The sequence below is a fragment of the Drosophila subpulchrella genome, chromosome 3L, assembly GCF_014743375.2.
Source record: "Drosophila subpulchrella strain 33 F10 #4 breed RU33 chromosome 3L, RU_Dsub_v1.1 Primary Assembly, whole genome shotgun sequence".
Taxonomy (NCBI): domain Eukaryota; kingdom Metazoa; phylum Arthropoda; class Insecta; order Diptera; family Drosophilidae; genus Drosophila; species Drosophila subpulchrella.
Window position 1 is genome coordinate 19,629,018 of NC_050612.1, and position 17,853 is coordinate 19,646,870.

At 49.7% G+C, this 17,853-nt stretch overlaps 2 protein-coding genes across 5 annotated transcripts; both read right to left on the reverse strand.

The window, feature by feature from the left end:
- Window positions 1-23: 23 nt before the first annotated feature.
- On the reverse strand, window positions 24-17,583 carry LOC119553557 (spectrin alpha chain). 4 transcript variants are annotated; one of them, XM_037863997.1, is made up of 9 exons: window positions 17,445-17,583; window positions 10,859-10,942; window positions 6,750-10,801; window positions 6,195-6,290; window positions 3,372-5,295; window positions 2,709-3,312; window positions 2,477-2,506; window positions 950-1,550; window positions 24-871 (listed from the first exon to the last, which is right to left on the reverse strand). In XM_037863997.1, the coding sequence occupies exons 3-9, from the start codon at window positions 10,737-10,739 to the stop codon at window positions 743-745; spliced, it is 7,374 nt and encodes a 2,457-aa protein (XP_037719925.1). In that variant the 5' UTR covers window positions 10,740-10,801; window positions 10,859-10,942; window positions 17,445-17,583; the 3' UTR covers window positions 24-742. The 4 variants fall into 4 exon arrangements, with proteins under 4 accessions (XP_037719925.1, XP_037719927.1, XP_037719926.1 ...); XM_037863999.1 differs by lacking the exon at window positions 6,195-6,290; XM_037863998.1 differs by lacking the exon at window positions 2,477-2,506.
- On the reverse strand, window positions 11,715-17,578 carry LOC119553558 (protein disks lost). Its single transcript, XM_037864002.1, has 2 exons — window positions 17,445-17,578; window positions 11,715-15,644 (listed from the first exon to the last, which is right to left on the reverse strand). Exon 2 carries the CDS (start codon window positions 15,514-15,516, stop codon window positions 11,848-11,850), a length of 3,669 nt encoding a protein of 1,222 aa, XP_037719930.1. The 5' UTR covers window positions 15,517-15,644; window positions 17,445-17,578; the 3' UTR covers window positions 11,715-11,847.
- Window positions 17,584-17,853: the final 270 nt, after the last annotated feature.

Consider the following 17,853-nt stretch of genomic DNA (forward strand, 5'->3'; position numbering starts at 1 on the left):
AATAACACTCCACTCATTTAACATTTTTAGACATGCAGCAATATATTTATTTTTGCAATTCACGGATTGTAAATATACGTTCAATACAGAGGCAAATATTTATTGTTTGGTTTTTCTTCGATTTTTTTTTTGCTTTTTTGTTTTTGAAAAAGTTTACTACTTTCGTTTCGAATACACGTAGAAACTGGAGAAAACACAAGGCTGGAGGCTGAATATTATGTATTTTTGGGTAGCAAGAGTATCTTAAACTTTTTGGTATTTCAATTGTATCTATGCTCGTTACAGGTTACAGACATTCAATATGAAAAATGTGAGTTGATCGATAACTGGAAGCTAAGCATTTTATCTGTATCTGCTCTTCAGGCGCAAGTTGCTCAGATTACTTTGATTATATCCTCGATTAAATATCTTCTCCGGCGGCCTGACGCCTGGCCAATTCTCAAACTGAAACGTCCAAATTTAAGATACTTTCATCGGGGTGTTGTTAAATAAATGCGAAAACTATCATGTTGATTGATAAATATGTGTATTGCAAGGTGCTATTGTTGATTTTAGGTTCATTGTGGCATAGGTTCTTAAATAAGCATTAAACTGTTTGACTTATAGACTAAATTATCGAAAATAATGGTGTAAATATATAATTTTGTTTGTTTTTTTTTTGTGGTTTTGTTGGTTTTTAGAAATATACTTTAAATTGTAAGACATATGCTCAGGCGCCACTAAACAAGACAATGCAGGCTCTTTAGTTCTGGAACAGCGTTCGCGTAAAGTCTATGTAGTCCAGGGCGTCCTTGATGGGCTGGCCGGAGCGCGGTTCGGAGAAGGGTTTCATGCGCTGCACGCAGTAGTCCGCCATGTCCTTGGTGAGGTTCTGTAGAAGGCAAGATGTTAGAAATGGTTCGTATTAAATAATAAATCTATTGCAGTACTCCAGGACTGATATACTTACGCAGTAGAGCTCCTCCTTGGTGACGTAGGGGCGGTCGGCGGCGGTGATGGCGCGGAAGGCATTCTCGATCTCCTCGTAGGATTGCACGTTCTCCGTCTCCTTGGAGATCATGAACGCGATGTATTCCTGCAGGGAGACGTAGCCATCCCGGTTGGGATCGACCACATCGAGGATGGCCTCGAACTCCGGGTCGGGTTGTCCCTCCTCCACCATGGGCAGGTCGTAGCCGAGGGCGCGCAGGCAGGACTTGAACTCCTGGTGATTCAGCTTGCCGCTCTTGTCCTTGTCGAAGTGCTTGAACATCATCGAGAACTCCTTGAGTGAGTCCTCAGAGACGCCCGAGTGGTTGCGTGCCTGGATCTGCTGTTCCAAATTGTGCTGCATGCGCATGGAAAGCTGGTCGAGCTGATCCCATTGCTGGGCCAGGCCCACCGTCGAGTGTTCCGTGTAGCGGTTGTCCAGGATCAGATGCTCCTCCAGCAGGGCGCCCAGTTCCTCGATCTTCTTGAGGTCGACGCGACGGGCACGCACTTCGGTGGCCTTGACGCGAAGCGCCTCCAGTTGCTGTTCCAGGGAACCGGAGCCTTCCATCATGGACGTTCTGTGGGATTTGCGATGTGGTTCAGAGTTGGCGGACAAAATGAGCGTTCGTTAGTAGGGTACAATATCGAGTTAGGTCTCAAACAAATCGGAACGTTACAATGATATAATGCATAAGAAAAGCAAATCTTGTTAGAGGTCTGTTTTGGGCAGCGAATTTTATTTTCTGGATTCGGGCTTGCAACTAGTTTGTCTTCCCTTGGTTTTTTTCGGTTTTTGTACATATTTACAGGTGTCTGTGGGAATTTTTGCGGGACGCGAGTTTAGGTCTTTGGGTTTAGTGTAGTTAAGATTGGTTGTTCTTTGAGTTCAGCAACTAATAAAGACAAAAGTTGTCTAATTGCTAGAAGCGAGTTAAAATAAGAAAAGCGCCAAAAGGAACGTTCAAATTGTAATTGGAAAAGCTACAAGTTTTGGTTAAACTCTTCGATTGAACAGAATAAATATGATAGTAATTTAAGTTGCTCGATTTCTACGTATTTTTCGGTATGCTACAGCAGTATTTTGCTCTCGATTTGCATGCTAAAGAGTTTAATTTGTTCGTTAATTTTGAATAAGTTGAGGTGAGACCAAAAGAATAATGGAGAATCGGAACAGCACGTTGACGGTATAGATATAGAAATACACTCTGATCGGGTATCGGGTGGGTCAGCTATCGGTGCTCTCGCTAATGCAACTAACTAAAACTAGGCCTTAGTCGTTCGTTGCTTGATATATTATCAGTGTGGATATATACGAGTATTTACAAGCCCTCGGGGCGCGAGGCGCAAAAGCAAGAGTTACGGAGAACAGAGTTATTCCCAAAGGTTAGTGGAGGCGCAGCGTGATTGGGGAGCTCGGGGCTCCAACGCGAGTTAAGGAACCAAAAAGATCACAACAGAAAATAACAGAGTTCAAACGCAGAATCAAGCCTGCTCGCTTAATTACCCTTGACGGTTATAACCCAGCATATAATATCTAGAAAATAGAATGGATCTTTCAGTTACGTAGTATTTCATGGGGGAAGAGAGTCTAGTCGAGACCACAAGACTTGTTTTCGGATTTGTGTGGATTGGGTTGGATGGGTACATGGATTTGATCCGAAAAAACCAACACATGTCCATGTCCAACATGGATTGTTCCCCCCGCCTGGCTTAGTTCCAAGTCGAACCCCACTCACCTTGTCTCTGTGAGCCACTGGTGGAACAGATTGGCGTGCTTGGCGAACTCCTTGCGTAGCTTGTCGTTCTCCTCCTGGCGCTTGGCTTCCTTGGCAAGTTCCCCATCGCGTTCCTCTATGATCTTTTGCAGGTTACGCCAGGTCTCCTCAAGAGCTTCCATGGTGAACCACGTGTAGGGGTTGGGTCCAACATTAAAGCTCTTGATCTTCTGGTCGAGTGCTGCCAATGCCTTGAAATCAGCTTCGGCCGACGAAAGGGACGCCTGGAATTGGGCATGGGCGTCGCGCAGGGCGCGGATTTCTTCGATCGAATTGCAGCGAACAGGATCAGTGAGATCCTCCTCGGCATTTTCGAACCAAGAATTGAAGGCCGAAGCTTTCTTGGCAAATGTCAAGTAGAGTTCCTCGATTTGGCGGAACTGCTCCTGCATGGCCAACAGTCGCTGCTTGCGCGTGTCGGAAGCGTCGCGCAGCTTCTGCCATCTGGCGATGACGTCTCCATGGCGCTTGAGGATGGCCGGCGACTGGGCGTGGCTGGCGTTGATCAGTTGGTCCTTCAGAGCCGTGATGTTGTGGATGCCCTCCTGCTCGAAGGCGTTGAGACCTGCCAAGAGAATGATGGGATTTAAAAGGGGAACAAGGCAAAATACCACTCAATCCTACCTGCATCGAATGTCTCCTGCTTGGTCAACAGCGTCTGCACGGTGGACAGGTCGCGTCCGAACTCGTCGGAGCGCACATAGTTCTCCTTGTCGTCAATCCAGCTCTCGACCACATCGGCCTTCCACATGAACTGCAGATAGGCCGAGTTGTCAAGCAGGGCTCCCTTGCGGCGGGCGGCCAGGGCGGACAGGTTGTCCAGCTTGAGGCGCAGCTGCTGGCAGCGCTGGGCAATGGACTCTCCATGGTGGTTCTTGGCCTCCACCAACTCACTGCCCTGGTCGCAGATCAAGGAGCAGCGGTCCTTGTGGGCAGTGAAGTCCGTCTCGAAGGCGTCGTGCTTCTTCAGCAAACCTTGGACAGCGGCCATCGAGTCACCGTAGTCCTCGACAGACAGAAGCTGCTGCTTCTCGGTGATCCAGGCCTCCTCCTCCTCCACCTGGGCGAGGAACTGCTGGTAGGTCAGCGACTCATCCAGCTTCTGGCCTCGCGTGGCTGCAAGGTTCTTGAGCTCGGCCCAAGCCTGGTTCAGAGCCTTCAGGCGCTGCTCAATTTCCGGCACACCGAGGTTGGACACGTCCATCAGCTTCTCGCCAGCCTCCTGCACAGCCTGAATGGCCGGCTCGTGGGAGCCCAACTCGGCCTCCAAACGCTTGTGCTTCTTCTTGAGGTTCTGGACGCCGGTCAGATCGCGACCATAGTCGTCGGAGCCGACAAGCAGCTTCTTCTCCTTGATCCAGCTCTCCTCGTCGGCAATGTCGCGGAAGAACTGGTGCAGGGTCAGGGCCTCGTTGAGACGGGCCTGGCGGTGGGCCGCCAAGTTGCAGATCCGCTCGTAGCGCTCATTGATGCTCTGGCGCTTCTCCTGGATGCCGGCAGTGTCGAACTGGCCGCTCTCCACCAAGGAATCGGCCTGGTTGTTCATGTCCTTGATGCGGTCTTCGTGCGCCACGATATCCGCCTCGACCAACTGATGCTTCTTCATGAGGTTTTGGACAGATGCCAAATCCTTACCAGAATCCTCAGTGGTCAAAAGACTCTCGACCTCGCCCAACCAGAAGTCCAAATCCTTGACAGCAGCGATATAAGTGCGCTGCTTGTTCGCCTCCTTCAGTTTTAGCGACTTCTCGGTCGTCTTGTGGGTGAGGTACTCCCACTGATCGGCGATCTGCGTCAGCCGCTTCTGCACTGCGTCCTCCGACCCACTGCACTGCTTCTTGTCGATCAAGTTTCCGCCCATGGCCAGCACGCTCTGGATGCGATCGGCGTTGGCGGCCAGCTCGGCCTCGAAAGCCTGGTGCTTCTGGTGCTTTGACTGGATGTTGGCCGGATCCTTGTAGCTTTCCTCGGTGGCCAGCTGCAGCTTCTCGGCGATCCAGTTCTCAATCTCATCGGCGTCGCGCGAGAATTGCTGCAGCGTCTGCTCATCTCCCAACCGGGAGCGCTTCTCGATCAGACCATCCTTGAGGTGGCGCCAGCGCTCCAACACTTGCTTGCGCTTTTCGTCCACCAAATTGGAGGCGTAGTGGTTCTGGGCGATCAACTGATCGGCCACCGTCTGCAGGGCAGCAATCTTCTGCTCATGCCCGTTGATGGCCTTGTCGAAGTCCTCGTGCTTCTTAATCAGCGCCTCCACATTGCCGCCGGCATTGGCATCATCGTCCGCGTTGAGGAAGGCCTCGCGGGCCGACATCCAGGACTCGGCCAACTCGCAGTCGCGCATGTACAGCTGCAGATCCAAGTTCTGCTCCAGCTGCAGCCGACGCTCGGTCCATGCCTTCTCCAGATCCTCGCGGGCCTTGGCCAGATCCTCGATCTTCTCCTTGATTTCCGGCGAGGCGTAGTGGTTGGACTGCAGCAGCTCGTGTCCGAACTGCTCGAAGGCGCCGAAGGTTCCGGCGCGGGCATCGATCTCCGTGCGATGTTCCTGGGGAAATTCATGGTGAAATCGAATTAGTTTGGGCTATAGTATTTGAGATTGGTAACGCTGGGTTAAAACAACATTGCAACGCTGGCTGGCTGGCCGCTGAGGATCGATGGCTGCAGCGCCGAATTAGTCAAAAGTAACAAACGTGGAACGAAGTTAAACTAAACAATTCGGTGGATAAACTGGGTGAAACTTGAACGGAGCTTTGATGTTTGATGATGATGAAAGGTGTGTTCCCAGAGCTGTATAGTTTTTATTTAAACATGTATATATAGCTATATACATGAGATTTTGTGGTATTATATTTTTTAGATTATAGATCACATAGGATTTAAAATTTTTTTTGTTTTAAATAAGTAGGTACCAAGTTTACTATTTAATTGATAATACAATTGAAATTTTGGATTTATTATATCATTGTTAGACTTAGCTTTTTAGACAGAAGAGTTTAGAAACCTTATTATAAATATCCAATATGGGCACAGATCTTAGTAAATTTTGTTCCTTAAAAGCCAAAGAAGTCGAAAACATAAAACCTTGTAACCCTAATCTTAACATTGAGATTCAGTGAGATCCGCGTGTGGGGTTAATGCTGATGACGGCCCGGTATGTGTAAGCAATATATTAGATAAGATAACAGGAAACTTGGCAATAGGTTACCAAGAAAACGTAGTATGTGTGTGCGAAAGGAAAAGCTAAAGCCGTAGATATGGTCTGATATTTGTACATGAAGGGTATTCACACTGATCGAAATAAAGATAAAGGAGGAATTACAAGTACCCTCTGATATACACATGTTTTGGAATGGATGATATGCGAATGTTCTGATCAAAGGCGAGCACACACATAAACACAACGAAACACGGATCTGGAGTGATGGTGGTTAGCGAAGGATCTACCTCGTCGCCGGATGGAGATGCGATGCTGGTGGTCGAGGCGGTGGCCTTAGGAGCCGAGCTGCTGCCCAGTGTGAACTCAATCTCAGCACGGCGTGCCTGCGATTGGTATCGTATTGGTGTGATTGATTGTTTTTTGGGGGATTGGAATGTAGAAACACAACCATGATAGGGTTTTGGATGTTGTCATGAACCATGAACCGTAGCAGTTGTCGTTGTTGATTGTACGTTGTTCGTTTTTGACATAACACGAACCAAAAAAACATAACCAAAAAGACAAGATATGTATATAGTAGAGAGGTGTCAAATATGAAGGATAAATCGGTCTGCAGTTCAAAGAATGTTAATACTTAAAGGGAATATAAAGAAATATAATGCCGGAAATGGTTTTCACTTTCTATTTCTACCAGAAAAACTAGGAAACTATTATAGAGAATTCTATAAAGAAACTTTACATTCAAACTTTAGAAAGTAAAAACCCTCCAGGCATTAAATTCTCCTCTAATTCATAAAGATCCTAGTTTGTCCGTTAGATTTATCCACCATCGACATCCTTACCTGATGACGCTCGATCAGAGCCTCGGCTCCGGTGACATCGTTGGCCAGCTCGTCGGAGGTGACCAGGCTCATCATCGAGTTGATCCAGGCCAGCAGATCGCGGTAGTCGCTGAGGAAGCGCTGCAGATCGTACGAGTCCAGCAGCTTCTCCTTGCGGGCAGTGGACTTGGTGATGATCTGGTCCCACATCTCGTTGATCTCCTTCTGCTTGGCGTACGTCTGCTCGGCGGTGTCCGGATGCGACTGCATCAGCCTGTTGGCGGTCTCGTCCAGCTGGCGGATCTTATCTCGCAGAGCGGCCAAGTCGCGTTCCACGCCTTCGTGCTTGCGCTGCAAGGTCTGAACACTGCGCAGATCCTTGCCCAAGTCGTCGTTGTTCAGGGCATTGGCCTTCTCGGCAATCCAATCCTTGGTCTCATCGATGTCGCGGTGGAAACGCTGCACCTCGTGGGCGGAGCCCAGCTGGCTGGCCTTTTCGGCGGTCAGCGTCTGCAGGTTGTTCCACTTCTCGTTCAGGTCCTGCATCTGGGTCTGGATCTTCAGGGCGGCCTCCGTCTGACCCAGGGAAGTCAGCTGCACGGCAATCTCGTTCATGTTGGCCAGTCGCACCTCGTTGGCCTTGAGGTCGTCGTTAAAGTCGTCGAACTTCTTCTGGAGCACCTCCACCTCCTCCAGATCCTCGCCCACAACATCGGCGATCTGGGCGTGGTTCTCCTTGTCGCGGATCCATTGGGCCAGGTCGGCAGCCTCACGCACCAGGACGTAGGCCTTCACGGTCTCGTTCAGCTTGTTCTGGCGCTCGCGGGCGAGGGCCAGCAAGTTGTCGTACTGCGAGTTGATCTGGTTCTGGCGCTTGGCAATCGAATGGTTGTCCACCAGGTTCTGTTGCGAGGCACTCAAACCGGCTTCGATCTTCTTGATGTAAGCGGCCGGGACGAAGCCCTGGCGATCGTTGACCTCCACCTTCCACCAGTCCTTGTTGTTCGAGTTGAGCAGGGTCAAAACATCGCCCTTCTTCATCGAGACCTCACGTGGGGACTTCTCAGTGTAGTCGTAGAGAGCCACCACGCACTCCTTGCCGGTAATGTCCACAACGGGCGTCTCCTGCTGGCGACAGTTCTTGGCCTGCTCCTGCAGCGCCTGGATGGTGTTGCCAAAGGCTTCCAGATCGGAGACCAGAGCCTCGTGCTTCTTGAGCAGAGCCTCCGAGGAATCCTCGTCCTTGCCGTAGTCACTGCCCGTGGCAATCGGTTCCTTCTCGCGCATCCACGACTCCGCCTCGTTAGCATCGGCAAAGTACTGGTGAGCCTGCAGGGAGTCGTCCAAATCCTGCTTGCGCTGGCTGGACTTCTCCTTCAACGTGTTCCACTGCTCCTGGAGGGCCTCCAGGCGCTGACGGATGTCATCGCTGGCGAAGGGCTGATCCTTCAGCATGTTCTCGCCCGAGCTGATCACATTCAGCAACCTGGCTTCGTGGTTGTTGATCTCGGCCAGCACAGCCTGGTGCTTCTTGATCAGATTCTGCACACCAATCAAGTCACGACCGCGGTTCGTGGATGCAGCAATGGGTTCCTTCTCGCGGATCCAGGCAGCCTCGTCCTCCAAGTCACGGAAGAGCTGCTGCACCTGGAGCGAGTCCAACAGATGCTGCTTCCTCTCGCCCATGGGGGCAGCCAAGGCGGCATAGCGAGCCGAGAGATTTCCCTCCTTGTTGCGAATGTTGTCCGCATCAAAGTGACCGGACTCGATGAACTTGTTGGCCGCCACCTTGATGCTCTCAATGCGATCCTGGTGGGCCATCACATCGGCCTCCAGCAGGGCGTGCTTCTTCTGCAGGTTCTGCACGGAGGTCAGGTCCTTGCCGTGATCCTCGGACAACAGCTGGCCTTCGATCTCGCTTAACCACAGCTCAATGTCCTCGATGGTGCGGTTAAACTGCTGCTGCTGACAGGCCTCGTTCAGCTTGGTTCCCTTTTTGTCCGAAGCCTGGACGAGGGTCTCCCATAGCACCACGATCTCCTGCATGCGGGTGTTGATCTGGTCGGCGGCGTAGTGCTGCTTCTCGATTAGCTCGGTGCCCACGTTGGTGATGTCCTCGATGCGCGACTTGTTGGCATTTAGCTCGTGCTCAAAGTTCTGGTGCTTCTGCATCTTGCCGTTCAGGTTGGTGGGATCCAGATAGCTGTCATCCGTAGCGAACTTAAGCTTCTCGCTGATCCAGCCCTTGGTCTCGTCACAATCGCGCTCGAACTGCTGGTATCGGTTGGAGTCATCCAGCAGCTGGCGACGCCTCGAGGACTTCTCCTGGAGGGCAGCCCGCCGGGCAAGGAGCATCTGGCGGCGCTGGGCGACATCGTCGGCGGCATAGTGCTGGCCATCGATCAGCTTGGTGGCAAAGATGTCCAGAGCCTTGATCTTCTCCTCTTGGGCGGCCAGACTCTTCTCAAAGTCCTCGTGCTTCTTAATCAGCGCCTCCACTGAGTCCAAGGAATCACCTAGGTCCTCGTTGGCCAGGAAGGCCTCCTGCTTGGCCATCCAGGTGTCAGCCTGCTCCGTATCGCGGTAGAAGAGCTGCAGATCCATGCACTGCTCGTACAGGATGCGACGATCCTCCCACAGCGACAGCAGCGAGCTCTTGTCGTTCTCCAGAGCGGCGAGCTTCTCCTGTATCTCGGCGGCGGCGTAGTGCTCACGCTCCAACAGCTTCTGTCCGGACTCGGTGGTCAGCTTGAAGCTGTCCTCGCGGGCATCGATCTCGCCCTTGTGCTCCTGGTGGCGCTCCAGGAGGGCCTCTGCTCCAGCCACATCCTTGGCCAGCTCGTCGGCTGAAATGATGGCCTTCATGCCGTTGATCCAGGACACCAGGTCGCGGAAGTCGGCGAGGAAACGGTGCAGGTAGTAGGATTCATCCAACTTCTGCTTGCGCTCGCGGGCCTTGGTGGTGAGACTCTGCCAGTAGTTAGCGATCTCGGCCTGTTTGTCGCGGATCTGGTCGCTGTGATCGGCGTGGATTGAGCACAGGCGCTGGGCCTCGGCTCCCAGGGTGGAGACCTTGTCCTCCAGGGCGGCCAAATCGCGCTCGACTCCTTCGTGCTTGCGCTGCAGTGCCTGAACACTGGCCAAATCCCGGCCATAGTCATCGGACGAGAGCACCACATCCTTCTCGGCAATCCAGGCGACGGTTTCGTCAGCATCGCGGTTAAAACGCTGGATCTCGTGGGCGCCGAAGAGCTTCTCCTGGCGCACAATGGCCAGCTGCTTCAGACGTTGCCAAGCCTCGTTCAGCTCCTCCTTGCGCTTGGTGATCGTATCGCGCTCTGGATGACCGTCCTGCACCAACTTGTCGGCCAGCTGGTTGACCTCAGTCACGCGGTACTCCTGCGAAGCCATGTCCTTCTGGAATTCATCGAACTTGCGCTGCAGCACCTCCACATGCTCCAGATCCTGACCAAACTCGTCGGCGGTGACAAAGGTCTCCTTGTCCTTGATCCAGAACATCACCTCCTCGCACTGGCGAAGGAACTGCACCAGGACGAGAGCCTGCTGCAGCTTGAGGCCCTTCTCGGCCAGGCGGCTGAGGAGCAGCTCCCACAGCTTGTGCAGTTCGTCGAGGCGAACCTGGATCGACTCGGAGGCAAAGTGCTGCTGGTTGATCATCTCCTGGCCGGTGTTGTCGAGCGAGACAATGGCGTTGCTGTGGGCCGACACCTCGGCCTCGAAGGCCTGGTGCTTCTGGATCTTGGCCTGCAGGTTGGTCGGATCGCGGTAGCTCTCCTCGCTGGCCGCCTGCAGCTTCTCGTGAATCCACGACTCCAGCTCATCGGCGTCGCGCTTGAAGTACTGGAAGCGACGCGAGTCCTCGAGCTTCTCACGCTTCTGACGCGTCTCGATCTTAAAGTCATTGTAGCGCGACAGGACCTGCTCACGTCGCTCCTGGATGTCCTCGACTGTCTCGAGGATCTTCACCTCCTTGGGTGTGAAGTTCTCCATTTTGATGGTTCGTTTATTTGTCTAGTTTCTTGAGTGTTTCGTTCGTTTCGATATTGATATTGCTGTGGAGATTTCGCAATTAGTTTGTATTTTATTTTATATATTTTTTAGAACTCTACCTTAAGCTTCTCTGGGCGCTGATTTATTTTAATTTAATACTGCTGCTGGTGCTTCCTCTTCATCAAATGTTTGACCGTGCACAACTGCAAAAGAAATGGAGGGGGAATAATTAGTTTCATTCGGTTTAATCAGCACAAAAACACAACCACAGCATCAGTCAATTACTTAATCGTTGGGTCATTCATAAGATGGAAACCGCACACATTCATGGAAATAAATATAAAAAAATGCTGTGGCTGGCATTTCACAAACTTTACTATCTTTAAAGCTGTTTCGAAAATTTCTCAACGAATTTTGCTGATATTATTCTCATTTCATAGTACTATATTTCATTCATTTGTTTTTACGTTGCCTAAAGATATTAATATTATCATAAATGGGGGGAAAAAAATAAAGAAATCCAAGGTTCAACAACTTTTGGGGATTCTATATTTATTTCACATATAGATAGATAAACATAAAGCTCTATTTTTATCGACACGACCTTTAGAATAGTTAGAATATTATAAGAACCCCGTTATATAAAATCAAATTTCCAATATCATATTTACGTGGCTCCTCTTGCCTGAATAATAAATTGTTAATGGAATTTTTAAACCAAGATTTTCCATATAACTCTCACTTAGTTGTCGACAGATCCTCAGGTCGATGATCACATCGATGGACAACCTCGTCCCCTTTTCGTAACCTCAGCGTTCGCACACACTACTCTACAGAAAACCAAACTAAAACTGCGAAAGTGACGCATTCTCCCGCTGATTAGGTTCCAACAGTTATCGCTATCTTATCGGCTACATTCCCAATAAACCGTGAACCTCATTTCCGAGTTATTTTTAGCACAGAAATACAGAAAAGAAACGCTTTATTCGAAACATAAACCCTAAATGATATAACCAACATTTCCGAGTTATTTTCAGCAAAGAAATACAGAAAAGGAACACTTTATTCGAAACATAAACCCTAAATGACATAACCAACACATTTAAACTTAAAAACTATCCAGATCACGCGATAAATCGGCCAGCATCTCCATGAAGAGATGCGATTTGGCCTCGTCTTCGTGACTTTCGCTAGAGGCGTCGTGGCTTTCGGTATCCTTGCCGGAAAGAGAGAGTTGCTGGAGAAGATTGGAAAGCGTGCTCCACACATTTGGCGGCCAGTTCTGGGCAAAGAGCGGCATGAAGAGTTCGTTGAGCTGATCTGCTCGAATTGCCCCTGTATGCAACATAGATTTCAAGATTTTCTCCAACATCCGAAAGCTGTCCGGATTACGACACATCTCCTCCACAAAACTAAGGCTGAGCAGGCCTTCGAAGATCCCCGGAGAAGCTTCACTGGCCATGAACTGCGGTGACCGCCACACCGAACAGCATGCTGAGATTAAATCCTCGTCGAGGAAATTCGGTTTCCTATTGATGACTAACTGGAGCAGGTGAACCAGTCCAGAGCCAATTAGGTGATAGAAAACAGTGGGCATTTGAGGAAACACGACCGCCTGTTGGGATTGTCTAAGCAGTTCTGTCAGCTCCTGCCGACTGCCCACATTTTCCGGCCGCAAGCTGAGGCAGTGCAGCCACTGTTGCAGCTGGAAGAGCAGCTCCGACATGCTGAAGCCCACATCCGGACTGAGCTGGAGCTCACTGGAACCGCCGCCACCAGCAGCCGCTGCATCCGCTTTGTTCCTGTTGGAGTTGCACACCTTGGTAGCCAGTTCCTGGAGGTCACCGTGATAGAATGTGGACTGCAGCACGCTGGATTGCAGCCAATGTTGCAGCTGTTGCATCGCTTGGACGCGGATTAAATGAGCATATGTAGACCGCAGTACCACATTTGTGCTGGCGGGCAGAAGGGCTTCCAGGGATTTACCTATGCGCCTGTCCAGCATCTGCGGCACCTGCTCCTTCCAACGCTGGCAGGCCTTCTCCCTGGCCTCTTGGAAGATCTGCTGAAGCTTCTGGTAGACCTCCTCCTGCTTCACGGAGGTGATCTCGTTAACTTTGGCATCGGCCGACGACTTCGATGGGAGCAGAATCTCTTGCTGGGCATCCTTGACCACGCACTTAAAGCTGCGCTCCGTGACGAACTCGATCAATCTCCTGGTGGAGGCGTTTTGGGAATGCAGGAAGGCATCGGCCAACTTACGCTGCTGCTGCTCCGAGGGCGTTAGCTCGCTGGGAGCCAATGTCTCCTTGGAGGTGCCACTGCTACTCTGCTGCAGCTGCTCCAAGCGAGTGGTTATGTATCGGAAGCGGCCACTCCTCGCCTGGCGAGAAGGCGTGATGCTCACCCGAAACTCTTGGAGGAAAGGACAGGCCACTGGCAGAAGTTCCTCCAGCAGGCGACTATTCGATTTCTCGTGACAACGTAGGCCACTCAAACAGAGATCCACAATCGAGGAAGTACTGTGCTGCGCAGCCCGGTGACTGTAGTAGCCATTGACCAACTGGGGCTGTGCATCCAGCAACCAGCCAATGCAACCCCTCGCAATAAACACAGCACCTGGTTGCAGTTTTTCCTTATGTAAAGCTGCATATAGTCCGTAGAGCAGCTCTAAGGTAGCCAGCGAGTCTGGAAGATGCAGGCTGACCAAATCGAGCATCACCAGGTATTGAACCAACCAGGGTAGCGTGATCAGTAACTTGCCCTGCCGCATGGAGCGTTCGAGTATCTCGCGGAGATTGAATTCCGAGTGAAAGTGGCTGCGCAGCTGCAACTGCTGGGGGCAAAGATGTGGCGGCGCTGGATTGCCATGCTGCGTTGTCCCGCTAAAAGGCAAAACAGTGACATAGCCCAGGAACTTGGCCAGGATTAGCATGTTAGCCATGGCCTGGACGCGAACAATGTACGGGCCCTGCTGAGCGGACTGCTCATCGGCACCCACATCCTCGGCCAGCTGGAGCAGGTCAAAGGTGGAGTCGTTGTGACGCACTAGCTGGACGAAAAGAGCCAGCTTCAGGTGCACCAGAAATGCCACCGATGAGCAGCCGGCGATGAAATCGCGAAAAAAGGCCTGCGAACGCGGAAACTGACCTTCCACGCTGGAATTGGAGGTTACCAGGCGCTGGGCCAGTTTGTTGTGCCTGAGGGGATCCAACTTGAAGCCCAGTTCTTCGGGAGATTCGATGGTCTCGGTGGCTGAGATCAACAGCTGGCTGACAAACAACTTGGCAAAGTGCGCCATGTTCACCGGGTGCTCGGATACCTTGAAGATCTCCCTAATCCGGGGCGCCAGCTCGGTGGCAAAGTTGAAAACGCGATTCAGGTGGCTCACCTCCCACTGCTTAAGGGTTTTGTAGAAAAGATCCCTCTGGGTCTTGAAGGCCCCGAACTCGTTCTGCGTGGGAAAGTTGTCCCGCGAATCCTTTTCCACGTGATAGTACACATTCTGCTGAGCCGAAGAGGATGAGGTGTCCAATGCGAAGGGTGTATTACCCAGCTCCTGTCTCTGCTGGCAGGACGTTTCCAGTTGCTGGACCATCCCCGGGGGCAGCAGGCTCAGTCTCTCGTTCTGAAGCAGAACCACCAATGTCCTTTTGTCCAGCTGTAAAAGTAACTTTTGCTGATTCTCCAGCAGCTTCAAGGCAAAGTACACGCAACTCTTGTACTGGGTGAGCCGCTCCAGGGCAGCGGGGACATCGGATTCTGTAGAGGATTGCCCGAAGTCTCGTATATTGAGCAGATGCAGCACAAAGCTCAGTTCACTCAGGACATTAGGCACTAGATTAAGGTCCAACAGCAGGCTGTAAATGCTAGATATGAGCTGCAACTGGTTGGTGTCGCTCACATCCTCTAGGCTAAGGGCCTCTCCGGCGAATACCTCATCCTCGGGCGCCCTCTCCTGCTGACTGACATTCACAGGCGCCTCGCTTTTGATCTCTTGCTTGTTGAGCAACAGGGATTTTCGAGCCTCCATTTCCAGGGCGGCTCCTTGACTTCTGTCAAAGATTTCGCTACTCTGCGAGATTCGCCAAAGGTTATTCTCGTTGCTAAATGAACTGGTGTCGCCAAAGGAAGAGTTGGCTGAAACATTCTTGCTGATGGTCATAGGTAAGACACGTCGCCAGGACTTGGATTGTGGTGTGGCTCCGGCTCCAGCTGCTGTATGTTGCTGGGGTGTGGTCTTCTTTTTGGATCGCTGCTGACTTTGGTTGGGCGTGGTGAGAACAAAGTCGCCCAGGCAGAGGCTGTGACCTCCTCCAGGTGTTCCTCCTCCTCCGCCGCCGCTCCTGTTGGGCGTGCTGCAAAACTGTCCGCCACTTCCTGACATGGATCTTCGACCCTGCGGCTGCTGACGGGCCGGAGTTATGGAGGTCACACTACCGCTGCTGCGGTTCAGAGTTAGGGATTCGTTGAGCTGGAGCTGCTGCTCCTCCAGATCCTTAGCCACATCGGCGGGCGGTGGCTTGGGCTGGCGTATGGGGGTCAGGGATTGAACGGGAGTCTCCGAACTCCTTGTGTAGAAGTACTGCCTTGTGCTCTGACGCAGTGCAGCCAGAAAGTAGGCGGCGAAGTCCTCCAGGCTGCAGTTACCCTGCCGGTGATCCCCCTTGCCGCCCTTCTTAAAGTGGGCCACGAATGCCTGCTGCAGCTGGGGGCGTGGCACCTTCTCCAATTGCACAAGCAGCTGCTGCAGATGCTCCTCTTCCGGCTTAGTCATTTTTATTTATTTATTTGGAGAACCTTTGGGCATGATCTGGTGATCTATTCTTCCTCTCTTTGCCTCAGCTCGAGCTATTTTTGACCTTTCGCCCTCCTTCTATTCCTCTTCTCTCCCTTTTTGTTTCCCTGCAACGGAAGAGGAGAGAGAAGGGAAATGTTGGCTCGGCTTTTCTGGATTTTCGTTTTCTAGTTAAGTTCTATTTTTAGACTTGTTTGGATGGGTTGAAGTTGCAGGATTTTGATTGTCTCTTTTCTGTTTCACATCGACATCACTTTTTCACACACACTAAACTAAATCAACTTGAACTGCACGAAAGACATTACGAATTATCAAATTTAGGCGGCGATGACATCATCGCCGGTTATAAAAGCTATAAAAAGTGAAATATTGGTTAGGATAGAAGGGATAAAGATTAGATGAGCGATCAGGATTAAAGGGGTTAGAGGTCAATTTTGGAAAAAATTACAAGTTAACAAGGACAATTTTATAAATAATGAAGGATAGTTTATCTAAACATTTGGAAAAACAAGATAGGTTTCTAATACAGTTGTAGAAGGTAAACAATCTTAATTTATATTCGGTTTTGATATTGTTTATTTCAACGTGTGAGTGGTAAGATGAGAATCAATTGTTTATATTTAACATAGCACACAAAATCCAATTTCTACATTCCTTACTATAACTACTGTTAATACCAATTATTAGAGATGTCCGGAATTCGCCAATAGATTGTGTGAGTTTCGAAAATTCCAGGATTCTAAGATCTTAAGATGAAATTCCTTTTATTTACTACTAATTATTAAGCACGATCTACTGTACCCCCCAAAAAAAGCATATCAATTAAGCAATTTCGATTAGGAAATCTACGAAATGTCCGGAATTCAGCAATAGATTACTTAATATTTCAGAAGGCCCCGTACATAAGGGGTCAAAACTGTGACATCATTTCGCGGAGAGGGTGGGGTCAAACATGCAGACAAACAAACAAACAACACACATTACCGCAGGAAATTGAAATAAATCAGAGGGGGATAGCAACAATCCAGGGCTTGGCAGCCATACAAATATACAAACACACAGACAGGCAATTTAACTGTTTATCGCGGTGGCAAATAAAAACAACAACAGAAAACACAAGTGCGAGAGAGCTCACCTTAATAAAATGGAGAGCGAAAGAAAACACACACACCACTCACGAGTAGAGAGTAACAGAGAGAGCGAAACATTAATTGAAGTGTCTATCAGAAAATAGCGGAGGATGACGTAATGCGTACGGTTTGGAATTATGAGCAATCATAGAAGAGGCCCCAACATTAACTACATATGTACATATCAAAGATAGAATGGGTTCGACTTGCAAACATGAAACAAACATCCTATGCAAACACAGGCCTTCGACAAAGTCAAGGACACTTCCCCCACCCAAAACAGGTTTTGGCAAATGTAAGGCAAACAATTTACTTTTTTTTTCCCCGCACTTAGACTCTCTCGCAAACACAAACAAGAGAGTGGGAGAAAGCTCTCTCGCGCTTTCTCTCTGCTGAAGTTGCCGCACCACCACCAACACCCACTCCACCCCCCGATGACGTACACTCACAGAGACTTCTGTACTCCTGCGTAACACACACACACACATGCACAACTGGAGTACCAGATACTTTTTCTTCAATTGCAATTAAAATCCAGAATTTTTAATGGAATATCAAAATTTTGATGACTAATTAAGCACTGCCATTGGACGTTCTCGATTTTCCGCCGTGGCCAAGACTTTTCTCTCACTTTTACCCTGTTTAATTGGATTTTGGGTCGCCTTCGAGGGTGTGGCGTTGACCCGAAAAATTTTCACTTCACATGCAAGCCGAATTTCGATTGCAGTTTGAGCCCAACTACAGTAAGCTACTGGCGAAACTATTTAAGAAACTTACACTTTGATGGAAAACGTGATCGTTCACTGTTAATTTGTTAATTAAACTATTGATTTTCAGTAGTTTCTCGCAATTTTCACGGAGCGCCTCGATTTAACGCACGGAGCAATTTTTTTCAATATGTCGGCCGATTGGAGTGTGACCGCGGTCAATAATACCGTCGGAGCAAAGAAATGTACCATATTTACTTTTTTTCAAATATTCCAAGCGGTCACTCTAAATAAATCGGTTTCAAAATGAGACTTAAAACATGGACTGTTTTTTTGGTGTAAATTTTTTTATTTTATTTATCAATATCTATATAAAGTTAGAAATACACTTTTTCAAGGACTTTTCTTAATAATAAAAAGTAATTGTTAAGCTTACTTTAAAAGAGCCTTAGCAAATTTTGTACCCACTTAATAGTAAG

Bases quoted from the DNA above. Each gene is read 5' to 3' on its own strand.
- LOC119553558 (XM_037864002.1), bottom strand. From the start codon at position 15,516: ATGACTAAGCCGGAAGAGGAGCATCTGCAGCAGCTGCTTGTGCAATTG.
- LOC119553557 (XM_037863997.1), bottom strand. From the start codon at position 10,739: ATGGAGAACTTCACACCCAAGGAGGTGAAGATCCTCGAGACAGTCGAG. The intron at 1,551-2,476 runs GTAATTAAGCGA...CAAATCCCACAG, and splicing joins CTGGGTTATAACCGTCAAGG to AACGTCCATGATGGAAGGCT. The intron at 872-949 runs GTAAGTATATCA...TGCCTTCTACAG, and splicing joins CCAAGGAGGAGCTCTACTGC to AACCTCACCAAGGACATGGC.